This window comes from Manis pentadactyla, chromosome 18 (assembly GCF_030020395.1).
Source record: "Manis pentadactyla isolate mManPen7 chromosome 18, mManPen7.hap1, whole genome shotgun sequence".
NCBI lineage: Eukaryota > Metazoa > Chordata > Mammalia > Pholidota > Manidae > Manis > Manis pentadactyla.
In genome coordinates this window covers 24,710,225-24,732,818 of record NC_080036.1, presented here as the reverse complement: position 1 = coordinate 24,732,818, position 22,594 = coordinate 24,710,225, and the positions used below count along the sequence as shown (strand labels likewise).

The window sequence follows — 22,594 nt, the reverse complement described above, 5'->3', positions numbered from 1 at the left end:
CTTACACAACGCTGTGAATGTACGAAGTTCCCATGAATTGTAAACTTCATAACGGTTGTTTTTAAAATGGTGAATTTTACATCAGTTAAAAAAATAAAAATAGATGGCAAGGGATGTTTATGATCCAACCCAGAAAGCATTCATGATGTATTACTAAATAAAAACTGCAATGGAAGAGCGATGGTTTTAGGATAATCCTATTTTTGTGAAATAATAATAGCAATAATATATATTAGAAATATATGCATGTTCACATATGCATAAAATAATTTGAAAACACTTACATGAAACTGTTTAAAGAAGCTATCTCTGGAGAATAGGATTACAGGAGATATGCATTATATATGTATTACTTTTTTTACAAGAAAATAGAAAATTTGTAAAAGACATTAAAAGTAATGACCACTCCCACAGATAAAGTAAACATGAATTTACACACTACCAATCAATCCTAGCTCTCTATTTCTTCAGGATATTATTTTTAAATTTTACCATTCATAATTTTTAAATATTTTTATCTCCATTTGTCCTTTATCCTCCATTTTGGCAGCTCTCCTCCCACAATAGTGGATGAGAGTCGTTTTGCCAAAACATGGGAGTGATGAGGTGGCCTTGGAATCCTTTCCTCCGTCTGGAACCTTCTGTACTCAGAAATGCCTTGAAGCTTCTGGCATGTGGATGACACCCTTACTTAATTGCCAACCCTGAGGCAACACTTTCGCTTAATTGTCTATTTCTTTCTCATGCCGGTAATGACCCTGGAACAGCAGCATTGGGCACCCGGCTCAGCTTGTCATCTTGCCAAAAAAAACCCAGCACCACTAACAACTGCTCATTAAAGGAACGCTGGAAGTCACGGGGAGATGACGCAATCTAAACGGAAGTAGCTTTCTGAGCAAATGCGTAAGGGAGATGACGCCCCCAAATGGCAATGCCAATAGCTACACTGCAAACCCAAGGCCAGCACGGAACCCACCTCGGAGGAGTGCATGTGTCGAGCAGAGAACGTTGTAGTTACCTGGGTCCCGCACACAATCTGGATAGCTTTGAAGAGGGACTTTTGAAGGACAGAGAATGGGCAAAGGATACTGCTCTTTATTGAGGCTTGATACATTCTAGCCATTTTCTGGGCCCTCAGGTACATTATCCCATTTAAGTGTCTCAGCAGTCCCATGGGATAAAGCACTGTTATACCCAGTCTGCAACTGGAGGGTCAGTGAAGGTAAGAAACTTGCCTAAGGTCACTGAAACAGGGAAGCCAGCTCTTGAATCCAAAACCAATTCAAAACCATGGCTGCTGACCTGACATCATTTTCAATAGTTGAGAGGGCTTTTCATATATGTTCTTTCAAGTCCTGGAGCCCCAGAGAATATAACGGGGGCAAGAAGTTTAGGATGCAAAGAGAAGGCAGAATGCCAGATTTTCAGCCAACTTCTGAGGAAATAGCTTTTATCTGCGTTGTATTTTGGAGTTCTATGGAAGAATTCATTTGGAAAAGGGAGCAGGGTTCATCCACTTTAAGAAAAATCGTGTAAAGAAACCAGACTTTAAAAATATAGAATAATGTCTTTCCTTCCCCATATCCTTTCTTATTACTGATCTTAGGTAAGACCTCCCTAACTGGCTTAGAAGCAAAAAGGAGATGCAGATTATAAATGCTTTGGCATCAGTGTCAGTGACGGACTAGGGATCCTCAAAGGGCAGATGGAAATAAGCACAGCCTGGGGCTCGACAACTTGAAAAACCACTATGCGTTGTATAATGACAGGAGTTTGGGACTGAGAGTCGGATGCTCTGACTTGAATCCTCATTTTGGTACAACCTTGGACTGTTGCTAAACATACTTCACACTCTGCCTCCCCATTTGGAAAATGGAGGCATAAATGCCAACGTCACAGTGATTTTGTCGAAGTTAAGTAAGATAACATACATGAAAATGCCTGGCACATCTTAGGTTCCTAAGGCATGTTCCATTTTTATTAATGCTGCTGATTTCAATTCCTGAACGCCTGTGGTAACGATACCCTCTGTGAGGTTCACTCAGGGGAAGCCTGCCAGGGTGACCATGCGCTTCCTCGTTAGACTGGCTTTTGAGATTACAATAGCACGCCCATGGTGGACACGCGACAAGACGGCGGCAGAGTGCTCTCACGTTAGCCCCACACTTGAAATGGGGATCACAACGTCCGCAGTACCCCTTGCCAAAAAGAGCAGTCTTTACCCTGTCATTCATTTCTCCACTTTCCCCTTTTCCTTATCGTGATGTGAGTTTGACATTTGTCTTGGAACACAACCCAAAAGCCCACCTTGAGACATTGTCAAATGTACCGTGTTTTAGTAAATTGCCCCAGGCCTGGATACCCATAAACTGCTCTCGCCATGAAGTCCTTCCCTACAGGAACTCCTTAAAGGGGAATTTTCAGAGACAGACACTGACTCTGAGAGAGAGAAAATATTTTTGTTTTAGAAGCTCCCTTTTAAGGAACCAGAATTCAGAACTCCTTTTTAAGCTGTTTGCCCTTTTGAAACAAAAACAGAGTATGTACAAAAGTCCATGGAAAGCCAAAAGAGTGCTTTAAAAATACTCTTATGGTTCTACTTCAAAAACCAGAATCGCATTGACCCAGAGATGAGTTGCTCAGTGACCTCATTTCAGCCTTTGCCAACAACTCTGATCAGAACAGAATACTAACAGGACACCTGGTGAACACTTCTCCCATCACAAACACACTTTAGGAAGGCAATATTTGGGTTTTCCAAACAAAAATATAAGATAAAATAGTGAATTTCTTAAAAAGCTATTTTCTGAGTGTCTTGAAAATAATATCTCTATAAATGTGAAGTCATCTTATGACACTTTGTACTAAAAGTATATTAAATATATATAATATATACATTAAATTATATACTTATAAATATACTATGTAATGCTTATTACATTATGTTTAAATTATATGTTTAATACCTCTATATTAAGTATATATCCAAATATATACTCCCAGTTAATATTAAGAAATGGATGTCAGCTTGTGGATGAGGCGATTTGACGCTGTAATACCCACGGCCACCAAGAGATGGCGGTAGGCTATATCCATGGGCTCAGGATCTGCCTTCCGTTTCTCTGCTTCACTGACTCGATCTTGTTTCAGAAACAGTTTTCCTCCCTTGCTGTTGCCTGTTCATTTCCCACTTTCCCCTCCTATGCTTTATTATTATAACTCTGCCACTGTATTCTTGAACTCCATAACAGCATCACATAATTGGGGGAGCCTGACATTAGCTCTGAAAAGCATTGTGGGGGGGGATACATTCGGCCTGAAACATGCCACATAATATGGGATTTTATGATGCATGATGATGATCATTACTATGAGGAGGGTGGGCCATTTTCAAAGACAAATCTTTTCAGCCTCGAGGGAAAACAGAGACCCAAGCCTGCCTCTTTCCTTTTTAGAGCCCTTGGGCTCTAGTAAAACTGTCCACCGCACGTGTTTTATTTATTTATTATAGTCATCTAATCATTTCTGCTTTTAAACATTGAGAAAAACTCATCCTGTGGCAGCATGGTGTAGCAAAATCGACTTAAATATTGTCATGAGGAGACGGGGAATCTTAGCCCTGTTTCCTCTTCTACCCTCTCTTTGTGTAAATTACAGGAAATCACTTATTTTGGACACAAAGTTTCTATTTATCAAATGAGGATAGTGGAGTGAGTGTCCTACTTTACCTTCTGCATAAAACATTTACAGCTTCTATGAGAATTAAAAATGTATTGCTATGTCACAGAGTCTAAAATTGTTTAACCCTTTAAAAAGTATTATAGAAATAATTAAATAGCAAAAATATTAGCAGTACTGAGAAACAGAAAGCAAATATCCCACGTAAAATATTTAGAAGGATATCTGATCAATGCACCAGAGGAAAATGGACAGAGACCCTAGTGAACTCTTGGAGAAAGCTCCTATCCCAGAGAAATGAGAACTCAAGGCAAACACAACATAGAAATCTTTTGGACAAGGACACATGTGGCCATCTTCTTCCTAGCATGCCTGCATGTGAGAAGCTCCCAGGGTTTTCTCCTGATCACACACAGGTTGGAGAGGAAGCCATGACAGGAAGCAGCATCTCAGTAACACTGAAATAAAATTGCAAAACCTGTTGCTATAGCTATGGACCTCTTCCACGACATGCAGTCTCTAGGTTGCCAGACCTGGAAACTGGCAAAAAAGTAACTACTAGGATTTCTTTCTCTCTTTTTTCTTTTTCATTACTCTAACCCTGAAGATCCTGCTATGAAATATTTGAGTAAGGACCTAAACCACGCTCCAACATAATCCAGCTCAACTGTTACTGATTACAAACTAATACTAGGAGAGTGTCTCTGTAAGGCTGAAATGACAAAGAAAACTGTTCTTCAGTTCAAAAGAAGAAGGTAGTTTTCTTGCTACTCAAAGGTTACTTCTCTGTGATGCAGAGTAAATGTAAGTTAGAAAAGGCAATAAATTCTATAGTACCTGATTTCTGTTCTAAAGGCTATATTCTACAGAGCATTTGTGTCCACAGCCCCAGAGCAAATTGTCATGAGGTAATCAATCTAAGACTATAAAGAACTGACTATATATTATATGAGACACATGGTTATGAATGTGGAACTTTGTTGGGGGCAGTGAACAGCAGACAGGCTATCACAGAAAACTGAATTATTCAAGTTGGAAACAAAAATAAAAAATTTCCCTAGAACACAAAAATAAAACTAAAATGAGAAAGGGAGGTGGGGTGGGAGACAAGATATAGAGAAAATATCCTGGATTGATTCATATCTTTCTCTGCCATTACCACTCATCTCAAATTTTACCTATATTAATATGCAACTAATTGTTCACCCCACTCATACCAGTCTGTTTCTTGCTTCTATTTATTTTCTCATGCTTTTCTCTCTGCTCAGAAAACCATCCTCTGCTTTGCTCCATTTCCCATCCCCAACATTGATGGGTTAAATCCTCCTTACCAGTCAAAATTTCTCTTCAATTCCTTTTTTGAATGAATGAACAACTGAACGATCTTATGATCAATGATAGTGTTGATTTCAATGCATGTTTCTGTAGCCAGATAATCAAAAAAAGTATTTTGTAGACTAGATATTACTGCAACTCTTTTCACTTAGCTTAAGCTTTCATAATTATAAAAGTTATGCCTAATATTTATAGAAAACATTTTAAAGATTTTTGTCTTATCAGAAATAATGAGAGTTACTGGTATCCTTCCTTAAAGATTTTACTGTGCATATTTTTTAAGCAAAGAAAACATTTGTTTTTTTATCTGACGTATTAAGATATAATGGCATATATAACAAATTACACATTTTGTATACAATTTAATAAGATTTGGCATATGTATACACCTTAAAAACATCACAGTCAAAATAATAAACATATTCCTAACCCCTCAAAAATTTCCTCATGCCTGTCTGTAATCCCTTCCTCCCCCACTTAACCTCTAACCCTTGTTTCCAGACAGCCACTCATCTGCTTTCCATCACTATAGTTTATTTTTCATTTTCTAGACTTTTATATGAATGGAATCATATAGCATGCACTGTTTTGTCTGGCTTCTTTCACCCAGTATAATTATTTTGAGCATATATCAAGAGTTCATTCTTTTCATTGCTGAGTAATGTTCCACTGTATGGAAATATTATAGCTTATATTTATCAATTCACCAGTTGATGGATGTTAGGATGGTTGCCAGTTTGAGGCTATTAAATAAATAAATAAAGCCACTATGAACATTTGTACAAATCTTTGTAAAGCTGTACATAATTTCTACTGGGTAAGTACCTAGAAAAGGAATAGTCATATTTGGTATATGTTGAATTTTTAAGAAACTGCCAGACTGTATCCCAAAGTGCTTGTACCATTTTTATATTTCCACCAGCACAGTGTGTGAGTTCCAAGTGTTCCACATCCTTGTCAGCACTTCTGATGATCAGTCTTCTTAATTAAAACCATTTATAATAAGTATATAGTGGTATGACACTGTGGTTTCCTTATGCATTTCCCTAATAAACTTTAATGTCAACCTTGTTTTATATGCATATTTGACTGTATATCTTCAGTGGTGACATATCCATTCAAATCTTTTGACTGTTTTGACTGTTTTCAATTGGATTGTTCATTTTCTTATTGGATTTTGAGTTTTTTTATATATGCAAGATAAAACTCCTTTATGAAATATACATTTGACAAATATTGTCTTCCAGTCTCTGACCTATGTCTTCATCTTCTTAATAGTGCCTTTAGAGCCCATAAGTTTTTAGTACCGATTAAGTCCAATTTATCCATTTGTTACTTGATGGATTGTACTTTTTAATGTTGCATCTAATGAATTTTTGCCTAGCCAAAGGTCACAAAGGTATTCCCCTATGTTTTCTTCCAGAAATTTTATAGCCATGGGTTACATATTTAGACCTATTTATCCATTTTTATGTTAATCTTTGTTTATGGTGTGAAGTATAAGCTGAAATTCCTCCTTTGCATATGGGTATCAAATTCTTGAAGGACCATATAATGAATAGACTATTGTTTCTCCATGGAACTTGCATATGCCAAAAATCAATTGTCCCATATATATGTAGGCTTATTTCTGAACCATCTATTCTGTTTCATTAATCTATTTGTTAGTCTTGATAACAGTGCCACCCTGTCTTGATTACTGTGGCTAAATAATAAGTCTTGAAATGTAGTGTTGTTAGTCCTCCAACTTTGCTCTTCTTTTTCAAAACTGTGCTGACTATTCTAGATCCTTTGCATTTCCATATGAATTTTAGAATCAATTTGTCAATTTCTCAAAAAGTCCTCAAACTTTTGACTGGGTATATAGTCCATCTATAAATCATTTTAAGGAAAATTAACATCTAAACAGTATTGGTTCTTCTTAGCCATGAACTCTACTTTTTAGGTCTTCATAAATTTGTTTCAGCAACATTTTGTATGTGCGGCTTACATATCTTTTGCATCTTTTGTCAGATTTATCCCTAAATATATCTCTTTTTTTCATGTTATTGTAAATTGTATTTTGAAAAAAAATAAGTTTCCAATGAATCATTGCATTACATAGGAATATAATTTATTTTCATATATTGATTTTGTGTACTGGAAACTCAATTCATAGTTCTTGTAGCTTGTGTGTGTGTATGTGTAGATTCCATTTAGAATGTCTACATAGACAATTATGTCATCTGCAAATAGAGTTTAGTTCTTCCTAATGCATCAGATGTCTCTTATTTTTTTCTTGTCTCAGTGCCCTGACTAGAATCTCCAATACTGAGAGTGGACATTCTAGTCTCATTTCTGATGTTAGGGGAACAACATTCAGCCTTTCACCATTAAGAGGTAACCTAGTGGTTTTCATAGATGTGACTTGTTAAGGACATTCCTTTCTACTTCTAATTTGTTGAATTTTGATTTTCATAGATATGACTTATTAAGGAAGTTTTTTTTTATTTCTAATTTTTATCAGGAAAATATGTTGAATTCCGTCAAATGTTTTTTTTGTGTCTATTGAGACAATCACATGTTGTTAGTTTTTAAGTTTTTTGTTTGATAAACTATTATAAATTATTGCAATGATTTCTGCATGTTAAACCAATCTTGCATTCCTGGAATAAATCCCAATTGGTGTTGATCCTATCCACTGCTGATATCAGTTGAAAGATATCTGCATCACTATTCATAAAAGATACTGGCTGGTAGTTTTCTTTCCCTGTAATGTCTTTGCTTTTGGTTTGAGGGTAACACTGGCCTGATAGAATATGTTGGAAAATATTCCCTCTCCTTTCATTTTCCAGAACAGTTTGTATGGAATTGCTGATATTTATTCCTTAAATTTAGTAGAATTCACCAGTGAAGCATCTGAATCTGGAGTTTTCCTTCTGTAGATGATTTTAATTATACATTCAATTTATTTAGTAAACATAGGGCTATTAGGTTGTCTGTTTCTTCTTGATTGAGCTTTAGTATTTTATGTCTGCCAAGTAATTTTTTCTTTTTATCAAAGCTGCCAAATTTACTGCCATAAAGCTGTTCAGAATATTCCATTATCCTTTTCCTGTCTGTAGAATTTGTAGTAATTTCCTCTCTCATTCCTGAGAATGGTAATTTGTCTTTTCTCTCTTATTTTGTGATCAGTCTAGATAGGGATTTTAACAATTTTGTTGATCTTATCAAAGAATCTGCTATTGAGTAAATTGATTTTTCTCTATCACTTTTCTTTTGCTATGTCACTTATTTTTATTCTAATCTCTCTTATTTCTTTCCTTTCACTTATTTTGGATTTGGATCTCCATTTTCTAATTTATAAAGGTGAAATGAAGCCATTAATTAGATTGCTTTCTACCTTTCTTCTTCTCTAACCTGTGCCTATAGTTCTATAAATTTCCCACAAGTATGTGGCATCCAGAGATTTTAATACACTGCATTTCATTTTCATTGAGTTCAAAATATTTTCTGTTTTCTCATTTGATTGCTTCTTTAACCCATGGTTTCTATAAAGGTGTGTGATTTAATTTTCAAAATGTGAGGGCTCTTCAAGAGACCTTTTTCTTACCGATTTCTAATTTAATTCCATTGTGGTCAAAGAAGATGCCTTATAATACATTGAATTCTTATGAATGTATTGTGATTGTTTCGATGGCCCATAATATTGTTTGTCTTTGTAAACATTCCATGAGCACTTGAAAAGAATTTTGGCTGTTGGCAGGTCAGCTATTCTATAAACTCTATGAATATCAATTAAGTCACTTTGGTTAATAGTGCTATTGAAATTTTCTATATCCTTACTGATTTCTCTCTACTTATTCAATCAATTATTGAGAGAGGGTTATTAAAATTTCCAGCTACAGTCATGGATATGTCTATTTCTCCCTTCAGTTATATCACTTTTTACTTCATTGATTTTGAAGCTCTGATATTAGGTGCATGAACATTTAAGATTTAAATTGACCTGTTATCATTATGAAATTATCTCTGTTGTCCCTGGTAATATTATTTGCCCTGAAATCTCATTTATCTGATATTAGTAAAGGTGTTCTAGATTTACTCTGATTGGTATTAGCTTAGTGGATCTTTTTCATCCTTGCATCCTTTTAACGTATTGTGTCTTCATATTTAAAGTGTGCTTCTTGTGAGCAGCCAATAGAGGAGTCTTGCTTTCTTATCAGTATAATCTTTGTTATTTAATTGGAGTATGTAGATTAGTAGAAGTCTATCATGTTGCTATGGTTGTCTATAGGTATCATTCATTCCTTGGTCTTGCATCTTATTCCACCTTCTTTTGGATTAATAGAATAATTTTATTCCATTTTATCATCTTTGTTGTCTTTTAAGCTATACCACTTTGATATATTATTTTAGTGGTTTCCTTAGTTTACATTTTTAACCTATCACAGCCTACTTTCCAGTGTTTTTAGACCATTTTATGTGTAAGCCATCCTGATCTCTGTGCTCTCATAGGTACATGTTTTAACTTTACATGGAATCTAAACTCCAAACGACATGGTGATTACTTTTACTAAAACACTGAACTATCTTTTAAAGAGATTAAAATAGTAAACCAAAAATCAAATATATTTATGCACGTAGTTACTATTTCCAGAGCTTTTAAGTCTTTTCAATCAGTACATCTTTCCACCTGGTAACATTTTCTTTACACCTGGTACATGCATGAGGTTTTCTTTTAACATTTCTCATCATGGGAGCCACTGCTAAATAATTCTTTTAGATTCTGTATGTGTGAAAAGTCTATTTCATTTGCATTTTTTAAAGATACTCTTATGGTATACAGAATTCCATACTTTAAAGATGCTGCTCCCTAATTTTTCATTTGCACTGTTTCTCTTATATTCCTTCCTGTGTTCCTGTGTACATCTTCAGGAGATTATTTTCCTGAAGATTTTCTCAGTCTATCTTCCTACCAGCATACAGGAGCACCCACCTTATTGAATCCTCATCAACAATATCATTTTTCAAAATCCTTGCTATTCTAATTTGTGAAATTGGTGTCTCGATCTAAACTGTGTTTCTCTGATTATTGGCAAGTTGGGTTTTTGATTCCCTCTTTATGAATTATATATTCCCATTATTTTATTGTGTAGTAAGTTTTTAGAGTATTCCAACTCAGTGTGGGTGTGCTCCCTGCCCTTAGTCTCTTGTAATAAACTAGAATCATATGTGAACCCATCATTTTTTGTGCTTTTTTTTTTTTCACTTGCTTTTGCCTTTGCCTGGAATATGCTCCTTTTATAATTTTGACATCTTGGAAATTCCTTCCCTGTGTCAAACCAAAAGTTGCCTTCTCAGTGAATTCCTCTTTGCCAGTTCCTGAGTAAATTGAGACTCTCCTTCTTTGAACATTTTGCCATTATAGCATCTATCTTACTGGTTTACATGTAAGTCCCTTGAGAGCAAGGATTATATATTTTCATCTCAAAGCTCACACATGTCTGCTGATAATAAATGCCCCAAAATACTTATTGCATAAATGGTTAAAAGACTGCAACTCAGACAGCAACAACTGTTCATTCATTCAACTGTCATTTACTGAATACCTATTATGCACCACCTGAATGAAATTCAAACTTAATTTGTAATAATCCGCTTATTTTAAATAGCAGTCTATTGTTCTGTAGCCCTTTTTCTCATTGGTTCTGATGAATATAATTAACAGTCACATGAGCTCTAATATTAACATGGCATCATAATCAAACTTAAACAGAAAGCCTACAGTCTGTTCATATCCTGCACTCTCTGCCTTTGGACAGCTATACATCTGCACCACGGCTTCCTTCTGACCCTTTCCTTTCTGCTAATTGAGTTAGCCTCTCTCTGCTAAGTAGGCATATCTCACAGCCCCACAAGAAAAATAGTTTCTTTCCCCCCTGTGCTTTGTAATTTGTGGTGTCAAATTATGAAATCAATTCCCGAGGAATTTGGTAATGGCTTGTTAGAAATACCACTTCCATCAAAACAAAGGGTGAAGTTCACAGACGTGTCTACTGCTAAGGGTCTTCCTATAGACCCCTGACCCCCACCCAGTTCATCAAATCCCTTCCCCCACGTTTGTGGGCGGTCCACAGCATTGTAAGAAGGGTACGACTTCCAGGAGGATACAAACTTCTTTGCAGAAGCTCCTTATTGAGTCAGACTGGGCAAAAAAGATTGACTTCTACAGAAAGCAGAAGTTCCTACAAGCCTGCCTCTAGTCCCCAGGGTGAAAATGGGGACAAATCCATGGGAGGTATGGTCAGTACAGGCCTCAGCAGATGAAAATGGAAATGCAGTTTCTGTAGAGAACCCTCGCCAGGGTGAAGTGGTGCATGTAGCCTCCCCACTCCAGAATATGCAGGGCCCAGGAGGTTTGGCTTTGTTTTGTTTTTGGAGTACTCTGATGCACCCCAAATCAGAATGCCAGTGGCATTCTGTCTGCCCCATCTCAGCTCATGCTGGAGTAGCAATACTGCACCAGACATCAGGAGTCTGATGCTCACCCAGCCATCCTCCTTGACTCCAGGGCTGGCCACGCAATCTCAGCACAGCCCCAAATGCACGTGTTCCAGAACTCTTCTTCCTCATGGTATCTGACCCACTGCACTCAGGTGGCAGGGGATCAGAGACCACCCCCAAGGGGGGAGAAACAAAAACCAGGACCAGGAGCCCTGCCTGGACGGCACAGCCAGCCCAAGCCGGCCTCAGGCACCAGAGGGCCACTTCAGCCTTTTCAAGGAAGGCTCTCCACAGTGCAGGGCCGCCTGAGGCACAAGGCCCTTCCTTCTCAGCTCTAAGGGCATTTCTGGATGAAGACACTTCCGGAACATCACCACAGAACAGGAAGCTGGCCCATTTCACAAGCCCAACCTGGGGTCAGGAAGCCCTACCACACTGCATTGTTATTACCATAGACTGTCACCAACTTAAGGACAGGGTCCACCTTCGGTTGTTCTCAGACCCCCATGCCTAGCACCAAAACGGACACACAGAATGTTGTCAGATAAACGTTAAAAGCCCTAGTCCAGGGCATGTTTGATTTGCATTATTCAAGAAAGCATCTTAGGGAAATGAAAACTGTCTTAAAATTAGGACAGAAGGCTTAGTTCAGCCTCTTTGAGCTGGACCAGCAGATCCTTAAAGAGCTTCCAACGTTAGACTCCAGGACTCAGATATCTATGACTGGCCCTAATCAGGGAGAGGGCACTGGCTTCCCAAGGAGATGAAAGGAATTTAAGCCAACAAACCTAGCAGCCAAAGCTTAATACGTGTAGGAAACTATTCATCGCACCATCAGCTACAGGCCTAGAGTCAGGTAGCAAATGCACCAGGCACTCTGTCAGTAAGGGGAGCCGAGGCGAGGGTGGAATTATTTTGTTCCTGTTCCAAGGTCCTTGCGTCCAAGTGATCTGGAGCACACAGCTTCCGAACCCTGTGTGAGCCTGTGCCCTGGAGACCACAGCATTTAACTGCACAGGATGGGGACCAGCAAAAGTCACAAAGCCATTGATGGGGAGGTGGGGAAATGAACGCCCAGAGGCAAATTCAGCAGCTATTTTGAGAAAGAAGAAAATGTACTTCTTCGTCTCAGTGACAAAGGAGCTGAGTCACCCCATCGCTCATGATCTCAGGGAACGCATTAGCTCTGGATGAGTCTCCAGTCATCTGTCAGCTGCTTTGATCAGATGAAGTGGAATGGCGTGATGGCTGGAGAAAGCCTGGCTCTGGGAAAATACTGCTTGGGTGGGGAGGGAAAGGAGGAGCAGGACATATTTTGGTAGCTCATAAATTGAAGATGAAATCACCATAAAGAGCTGCCAGTGAAACAACGCCCAGGAATCCTTGGGAAAAGCACAGAGGCCAGAGATGCCCTGAGAACTGGCCTTTGAAAGGAGAAGATGACAGAAAACTACTCTAAGCACAGGGAGCTACTGGGACAGACAACAGGAGACCAGGCTGAAGAATGTGCTCGTGAGGTTTGCTGGAGACCCAACGTATCTATATCTCCTCCTGGTGCCAAGGTGTTGGAGCCCAGGTAAGGTGCATGGCCTCGGAACCCCACAGACCCAAAGCCACGTGGGCGCCCAGGAGCCCCTGAGCCTGAACAGTGTAAGTCACAGCACGAGAACTTGCTGAAAGCTTGAGGACTTTGAGGGAGCACTGAGCCTGCAGGACCTGTCTCCTCTGCCAGGGGAAGGCCAGCATGGCCCTGAACACACACTTCCTCACCTCCTGTGTTCTTGGCGAAGCTCCAGAGAAATCGAAGGCGAGGGATAAAGGAACCACCTCTGCCTGCCAACAGTCTTGAGTTCCCTTTTTCAAAGTGTGGTGCAATAGTCGGGGAATGCAGTGGTGTTTAAGGACCAGCCTCTGCCAGGAAACCTCAACCCATTTCTGACTGATGGATGTGTTTTTGAGGCAAGGAAGCCAGCAGAGTTGAAAGAACTGGAGACACACCCACCAATGATAACAGCTGAACTCAGCCTCAAAGGCTGGGTCAACTAGCACGGTATGAAGACCCAACAGGGTCAGTGCTTTGGAAATGGTCAGGCAGGCTGTAAACACGGCCATGATTACTACCAAAACTCGCAGGCCCGTCCTGGAGATGACGTAACAAATGCACAGCTCCCAGCAGAAGGCATTAAGACCTGGAACAAACACAGGCTTTTCTAAGGTCACAGGATGAGTCAGTCACAGACAGGCAGTCCATCGCTGCCTCAATAAATTTTCCTACTTATTTTTTTGGACAGCTCAAAAGCGGCTTTGGTGCAGATAAACAAACTTGTCTGCAAGTAGAACAAGCTAGCAAGGGCATAGCTCACCCTGGCCTGGGGTCATTTCTCTCTGCTGAGTTCTATAAAAAGCTCCCTCATAAATTCTAAAGCCTCAGCTGAATCATTCACCAAGCCAGACGCTGGACGCTTGTCTCAAACAGTAAGCAAAGTTTCCATGCGAATGCTGCCTCTCACATCCCCTCAAACTCAGATCTGTCCCCTCTGCCAATCTCAGCCCATTCCCCAGACAACTCTAAGTGAGAGACAAAAGACACCAAGTTTCTCCTGCCCTCCCGTGAGTGAGACTTTGATCTCTCGAGCTGATGGTTGCTGCCTCTCACTCTCAGAATGAGTTCCCTGCCAGAAGGTACTTCAGCCCCTCACGCAATAGTGTATTCAGTAGGCTGCCCACACCAGCATCTCCCAGACATGCTTAGACACAAAGGAACTCCCATGCGGGGTCAGCTTGGATCAAGGAAGAACACGGTAATAAACATGAAGTGTCCACTGTAGCAAATAAATATGAAGTGTCCACTGTAGCACATGCTCAGTGAATGCTAGCTTTTATTCACCATTAGATAGGTCATTCACAAATTTTTTAATCAAAGAATTTCTTTTGAATTGACTGAAAAGCCTACCATAGCCCAGGCACTTGGGTAGGCCCTCTGAAGAATCAATATACTTTGGCTTCTACCGCAGGAAGTTTGGAATTTAGAGGGAAGAGAAGACACACAGGCCAACTGAGTACAGAGTTAAACCTGATATTTGTTCAAGGAAATATGAACACGGTGCTGGAGAAACACGGAGGAGAGGATTCCTTCTGTCTGGTGAGGTGGTGCAGTAAGGCGGAGCTGTAATGTAAGGCGGAGCCCCCAAACTGGGCAGACCCCCACCGTTCCGGAGGAAGAGAAGTGCATAGGAAAGACCTGGGGCATAACAGGGCATGCTGCATGCCGGGAAAGTTGGCTGGAAAGAGGGATGAGGGGAGAAAAACAAGGTAAGGAGGGAAACGGAGCTTGGGACACAGCCTTGATTGCTTTGCAGTCAGGGAAGACCAAGAGAGAAGGCGTAGGAACAAGTCCCAGTCTGACAAAAGCTGCTCAGACCAAGGTGATGGGTGAGGGGAGAGATGCAAGCCAACCCAAATCTAGGACAGAAAAACTTCTAGCATGGTGGCTATTTGGGAACTGAGGGAGGCCTGGGACAGCCGCCTGTCCTGGGAGCGAGGGCTCGCACAAAGGCACGGCGAGCTAATGCCGTTTGTTGCTCTGCCTGCCCCTTCTCTCTAGGGGTCTCAGTGTGTCCATCATAATTATTGCCCTGAGTAGTATCTGGAGACAGGGCTTCATGGGAGGACAACTAAATTTAGGTTCATGCTGGAGAAGTGGGGCAGGTTTCATCTCCAGGGCAGGAAGGAGTCACAGTGGCTTGACACTGGGCATCTGCCCCTACGGAGGCATCCCAGAATAACTCTCCCCTAGCCTGCTACTGGTTACAGGATGACACTCAGTAGGGGTATTCGTGTCCCCTGACATGATGCCTTTCCTGGAAGACCCCTTCAAACCCACAGGTTCTGGCATCCACGTGGAGTGGGGCAGAACTCATTTGGAGGCATCTTAGTTGGGGGACAGGGGTCATGGGGGAAGGTGAGTACTGCCCAAACTCCCCATCTGCATGTTCTCCTCCAGCTCTACTGTCTGATCTAAAACAGGCAGCCAAGTATCCATTAGTATTTATATTAATAATGATTAATAATATTATAGCATATCAAGGCTTACAAAATGTTTACACACTATTTATTAATGCCCACAAACAAACCTAGGAGGTAGGACTTGACATTCACACTTCAGCAAATGTGAAAGTTCCGTTAAGGAAAAGGTTCAGTGACTGGCCAAGGAATCTGCTAGAAAGAGGGCTACACAGCCCCTTTGTTCTTATCTCGCTGTTGGGAGCTGGGGGTAAAGTAGGAAGCAAGGCAGCTTTGGGAAAGAATTCAGAAGTGGAGGGAGTAGACATTTATTTAGCCTTTGAGAGGAAATAGCCAATGGATTGAGGAGGAAGTCTCCCCTATCATTAAGCAAATTGCTCCATGAGTATAAGCCATTTAGACAGTAACAGAAATTTAAACAAACTTTAACTGCTTATGATTGTCTTACATATGGTGGTTTAGAAATAAAATGCTGGAAATAAACTGTATAAGATACTCAGTGGTGATTTAAGAGCTAAGGCTCATGTATCAAACAGGGTTTAAGTCCCAGCTCTTTCACTTATATCCCAACATATCACTTAACTTCTTTCAGCTGCCATTTTTTTCCTTATAAAATTGGGGACAGTAATAGCACCTGCCTCGCAGAGGCGAGGATCAAATGAGATAATGCATGCTGAGCGCTTAGTACGGGGTCGGGCACATAATAAATGCCACAGCAATGACAGCTATGCTGTAATGGTTGGAAAACAACCACTCTCCTCTGTGGAGGTTTGGTTTTAATTTGGCATTCGGCTCAAGAAGAGGAATCATCTTGCCCAAATGTTACACAACAGATCAGAAATGCAGAAATATGCCTGAGGTCCCTAAAAGCCCTTTTTGTCGTTGGAAACATCCACCCCGGTACTCCGTGGTATTACTTTCCCATTTTCCCGGGGCACCTTGATTGGGTCTGTGCCTGAATTCAACTCCCTTCTGCAGGAGAGAAAGAGCAGCAGGGACAGCGACCAGCACGTGTCTCTGAGAAGGGGGCTCTGGGCTTTGCTGCTTATTCTCACCCTGCTCAGTCTGAATGGGGAAGACGATCAAAGTTCCCAGAAGCCCAGAAGGGAGGGGCTGGTGCTGAGGTTAGCTGGGAGGGGCTTCCTAAGGACACCCTCCAAACAACGGGGCACCCGAGTGGCAGAGAAGAAATGACTGAGTGAGACATGTATGTAGATGAGCCCAGCCGACATCACACAGACCTTCACATAATGCAGGGGAAGCAACCACATACTCCCGAGCTGCCAAACAGGAATGGAAACAGAGCAGATTAGAAGAGGCCTTCTGAATAAGCCAAAAAGATAAAGTGCACAGATTGGTGACCGAAGGACATGTTAAGACTACAGGGGTCAGCAACAAAGACCTGCACACAATGATAAAAACGAGACATATCCAAATGGACATAAGTGGAAGTTTAAGATGGAAATACAGTATAATTTCAAAAAAATCAGGAAACTAATTTTTTTTGGGGGGTCACCAAGTTTATGACTGTGATGGTTTTATACTTACTAGATAAGGATCCCTTGGTATAATTCAATTGAATCCCGTTTCACAACACATTTGCTCTCTAGAGGAGGGGTGGCTGAAATGAGATACGTGGTACCCCGTCCCCCAAAATGGTGGTCTCCAAAATAAAAATTGTTCCCTGGCCAAGTCAGTTTTAGAATAAGGTATAACCACACACCCATCTGGGATATTCTGGGGGAGAGTTGGCTTTCCAAAGGCTCTGAGAAGGCTAACGGTAAAAACATGAACCTAACCTGGTTTTAACCTAGTACTTCTCAACATATTAGATGACAAAAGTTTTTTCACTGATATATAATGTATTTCACTCCAGGAAATGCTGGTGTAGAAAGCTGCAGGTGAGAATGGATGATAATGGCATTACTGTAGTGACCCAAGAGAAAAATAATCGGGTGGAACAAGAGATGAAGATTGATGGTGAGATACGGAAAATCTCGTGGCTGGGCGTGGAAATGCTACTTTGCCAAATAACCCCATACGTCTTGGAAATTGGCTGGATTTTTCCTAATATTCATTCAAGGTCCTCACTGAGTCACTCCCATAAAATGATGGATCTTAATGGTTCCAAAGATCTCCTTCATGTCTAACCATCTCCCTTTTTAAGTTTGTGATTCACTCCACTCCAGCAAGCAGGGCCTGAGAAAATGGGCTGAGTTTCATTCTCCAATCATAAAAATACATCTCAAAACTAGCACGCAACCATGATGGACTAGCACAAGGCCCTGATTTCATATTAGAACTTTAACTGGCTGACTCTTTAGAGACCCTGACGAGCATCACCTTACCTGTCACTTTAGGCCTGTCTTTTAAGGACTAGACTCATGATGGTAGAGTTGCTCTGAATAAAAGGCTTCAGGCAAAAAAAACATGGGCTTTTGAGTGAGAAAGATCTGGAATCAAACTCCCAAGTCATTGTATCATATGTATGAAGACGGCATCACTCAAGTTACCTGGAAGCATCATGAGAATGTACATAAAGCCATCTCCGTCTCTGCAACTACTACAAAGAAAGTACTAGAAAAGGGCTCTGTACCTCATTATTCGGGTGCGCTTCTGTGTATAAGGGGTGATGACCTTGAAAAGCAGTTCCATTGCTCCATTAATTCCCAGCATGGCTGCCGTGGTGACTGAGAAAGACAAACGTACATTGTTATTGAACTGTCTGTACCATCATTTCCAGCATTACAGAGCGAGCCTCAAAGAGAGGGGAGGTCCATCACCTTCCCTGCCAAAGGCAACTTAAAACAGAGAAACTGGTTGTTTTCATCCCTTGCTTGGAAGTAAAGATCACCTGAAAAACACACATTATCTTCTCCCCCTCTCTTCTTTTCAAAGAGGGTCCAAACCACGAATATATGTTTTTCATTTTTTGAACGCCCACCACGCTTCCCCATTGGATTCTTCATCAGAATAGCCAACGTGAGTACCAAGCAGATGATGATTTGTAAGTAGATCTTTGGGTTTCTGGCACTGACTTCAATTCAAGCTGTTCCACCCAGCAGCACCAATTTCCCAGATGGCATACATGCATGCACACACGCATACCTGCACACATGTAACACACATAGCCAGTTACAAAACACTTGCTTAAACATAGTCTGCCATTGGGAGACTTCACCGTGAAGAACCTAACCCCAGGGGATGGGTCAAGTTCAATACACTGTGGACTGAGTCCTTTAGAACTTTAAGAGGCAACCTAATAAAGAAGAGAGTTCCCTTTCCTTTCCACCCTGGGTCCAAGTTCCCCTACAACTTTTGTGCTTGTATCTCTCTCCCGTGACTGAGGCTAAGAGTTGACCATGCCTCTATCTATTAGAATGTCAAAGGGAGAATCAGTTCTTCCTGCTCAAAGGCAACTAACCTGGGAAATTTTTTGCCTTTTTGTCCAATTGGATGGTTATAAAGTATAGCCAAAGACCTCAAAGATAGAAAGTAACTCGAAGGGGTATTTGGTCAACCCTGTGGCTTCAGATAAGTATCCACCCATGGATGCCACTGTCATCTTCAATGAAGCCCTAGACTCTCTACAATATTCCCAGTCCATTCAGTTCAGTTTACGAGTACCTCTGGTCATGTCGAAATAAAGAGGAATCCACAGATACAAAATGGAATCGGTTTGGCAGAGGGCAAAAGCTTCAGTGGGAGAAGAAAAGGAGGTTATATTCCATGGTGGGACTCTTCTCTCTTTTCTCTTTCCTCTACTGCATTGCTGTGGTAAAACAAAGATCTAGAAATGCCTTGTGCTTTGGGCCAGCTTTGTTCCAGGAAGTAGGAGGGGGAATAAGGGGATGGAGAAGCAGAGGGAAGCAAGGGAGGCTTATACTGGCTTGCTCCCCAAGCCTCAGGAAAGGGGGATAAAGGAAAATCCAGAGGCTGCCATGTGGTTCATCCCAGTACAGTCCTCCAGAGACACACTGAGGCTGATGTCTCAGGTACGGCAAGGACTGCACGTTCCCGGAACATCCTCCATGCATATGCCCCTCCTGAGGCTAATACAGGCAGTAACTGCCTGAATCAGAATGCAGGGGCTTGGCATCTTAGTCCTGTCTGTCAATCACTCAGTCTCCTGGCTACTCATTCAGTTCTTACTTGTAAATTAGGAAAGCATGCCAGAGCCATCTCTTGACAAATAATTCAGCAAAATTCTCATATTAAGTAGAGTTAGGGAGGAGATAGTTTTAAGAGCACGGATTCTAGCACGGAAGGCTTTAGACTTGGAATTGGGAGGGAATAACAATAGGAATTCTTAGAGTTCTTCCTTGTTGAATGCCTGCCCAAGGTTAGACTGCTGGCAGCTTTATAAACATCCCCATTTGGCCACGTGAGAGCTGCCAAAGGGCACACTGGCTGTCACAGACCCACGAGGGTCCCAGCCAACTCCTTCTGCAGATAGGAGCCATTTACAAAGCTGGCTGAAACATTCAACACTGGCTAACAATTCACCAAAGAGACAGCATTCCGTAGCCTTGCCGATCTCTGCTTGCTCCTCATCAGCAAAGTCAGTGTTCAGTAACAGTATAATCTTTTAAACATCTATGAGACCGATGACTGGTACAATAAATGTAGTCTTAGGAAACGAGACAAATGGCCACCTCCTCACACCCATAGGCAAATCCCAGATGTTTCAGAGCTCCCTGCTGAAGGAAGCCCTCAAGATCTCTAACCAAAGCTGAGTTATTCAGTCTAGTTATTCTTTAGGAAACCAGAATGAGATACTTCAAATCTTGTGCTGATGGAAAGCTCCAAATTGGGGTGCACACCCCCTAGCTTCTCATGAATGATTCTTGTCCTGTATGCAAATCCATAGCTCCTCACTGAGGTTTTCCTTTACTAGAGATGGTTTGTATGGACACTTTCAACCTCTCCTAGATACTCTCTGATTTTCCGGTCAACATACATGAGTGTGAGTGGAGATTCCCTCTGTGAACATGGAGTCAAGAATATATCTTGTCTTTCCCTAGAAGTACTTTCTCTGTCTGAGTCCTCCATGCATATTGATAGAATTAACCAATGAAAGATGTCCTTACTATTTTAGTAGTTCTGAAGAGAGTTAGGAAAAAAGTCATCTACTTATTCTACCTAGGTATGCGCTTCCTGTTATGTCAAAGGACTAAGGTAAAAGAGTCAAGCAGAGAAGGGAAACTAACACTTATGAGCAACAAGCATGTAAAGAGCATACAGTGAACATTATCTTACTGACCCTATCTTCCAAGTCTACCTGCTGTAAATGCCACTATAATTTTACAAAGGAAGCAACTGAGATTAAACAGGTGAGGTGTCCATGTCATATGACTCTTAAGAAATGAAATCAAAGTCAAACCCAGGTCTTCCTGGTTCTTGGCCTATGTTCTTCTCTCTAGAAAGCATTGCATCTAAATAATTACCATTTTCATTCTGCAGGAAAGGGGTTCAGAAAGAAGAAATAAAGTCTGTATTCATTATCTGGGAGATGTGCTCATTATGTGTGAGATAGGAGGTATAGAATCTCATCTTTTAATAAGAATCGTATCCATATGGAAAATAGAACATGAGGTTTGGAGTTAGAAACTAAGCTCCCGTGACTTATCTGTATGAACTCAAGCAATTACTCCACTCTTTTAAGCTTCACTTGCTTTTGCTTAGCTATAAGAAGGTAAGTCTAAATACAGAATTGTTATGATAAGCAGAAATAATCCAAATCAGGAGATGGCAAGTAGCTATCAGCTCCTGTGCTATGATATATCTAGTTACTGAAGGACTATGTTGAGAAGCACTGTGAGATGAAATTGGTAAAGGATCCTGTGATCCATGAGTTACTGCAGAGACACAGTGGGGAGATTTATGATGTAAGAGGCTTTCTTGACAGGTGCAACACATCACCCCGTGCGGCGAATATAATAGGACTGAATAAAGTTTTCCCTCCCCTCTCACAGGTCTTTTTCACCTTGTGGTAGTAATAGATGTCAAAAATATGATAAGATCTGGTTTGCAAGAACAACAGGCTCAAGAATTCTACCTGGCCGAGCAGATAAAGAAATAACTTCTCATTTCTATGTCCTCTAGAATGTGAGGGCTCCTCGTGGTTTATTTACCTTGCTGGGACCACATGTGTCCTCCACCCCTGCCCCCCTTCCAACCACACCCCCAAATGGTTTCCAGGTGTCCCAGCCCAGGTCTGGAAGCCAGCCCAGAGAGCCACAAGTTGAGTCGCTTACCACTGGTGGCGAACACGCGCAGAGTCCAGAGACAGTGCAGGAGGTTCTGGCTGTGGGACAGGTTTTTCCTGGTCAGGATCAATGTCACATCAAGTGCTTCCAACTCCAGCGCCTTCTGTCCAAACTTTTTATCTATGAATACAAAGCAATCCAGCTTAGTTGTGTTGCACATTCATTGTGAAGACTGTACACGTGTGTGGGAGAGGAAGGCAAAGATGGTGGAGAAGAAGGATAATCATGGCCAATGAGACTTCAGATCTAACAGAAAATGTTACTAAATAGGTTCCCATTGCAAGCAGGTGGCTCAGAAAAGCTAATCAGGGTGCCATTATTCTTCCAGGCATACTTACATGAAGTCTTCTGGGTTGTGTGACTTGTATCTCCTATAGATAAGGATAGTTCTGGTTGTTCTAAACATGAACTACAGCTCCGTAGGGTATAAATTTCTTCCCTTAAGACAGTTCTAGCATTCAGGATACTTAAGTTATATGACATTCAAATGCCATGTGTACGGACCTTGGCTGGATCCTTCTTAGAACATGTTTGTAAATGACATGTTGGGAGCATTTGAAGAAACAGAAATGAGTTTAAATTATGCATGTATTATTAATTTTGTGAGATCTGTAATCATGATGTTGGGGTTTTATAGGAATAGGTCTCTTTTCAAAGAAATGCACCCAAACATGTTTAAGAACAAAATTCTATCTGCAATTTTCCTTTAAACATATCAGATAAAAATAAATAGGTTCAAGAAATATGGTACAATGTTAACAAAGGTTAGATCTAAGTAAATAGGTGTATAAAAGGTCATCTTT

At 40.7% G+C, this 22,594-nt stretch overlaps 1 protein-coding gene across 19 annotated transcripts in view; it reads right to left on the bottom strand.

The window, feature by feature from the left end:
* AGBL1 (AGBL carboxypeptidase 1) overlaps positions 1–22,594 on the bottom strand; it is an 834,111-nt gene that overhangs the window by 755,093 nt on the left and 56,424 nt on the right. For all 19 annotated transcript variants that reach the window (XR_008994688.1, XR_008994687.1, XM_057494793.1 and 16 more), the window contains exons 4-5: positions 21,780–21,911; positions 18,119–18,212 (exon numbers count right to left, since the gene is read on the bottom strand). Coding sequence is in view for 17 of the 19 variants with exons in the window: in XM_057494793.1 (XP_057350776.1) it covers positions 18,119–18,212; positions 21,780–21,911 (226 nt within the window). In the remaining 2 variants the exon portion in view is untranslated. The remainder of the gene's footprint in view (positions 1–18,118; positions 18,213–21,779; positions 21,912–22,594) is intronic.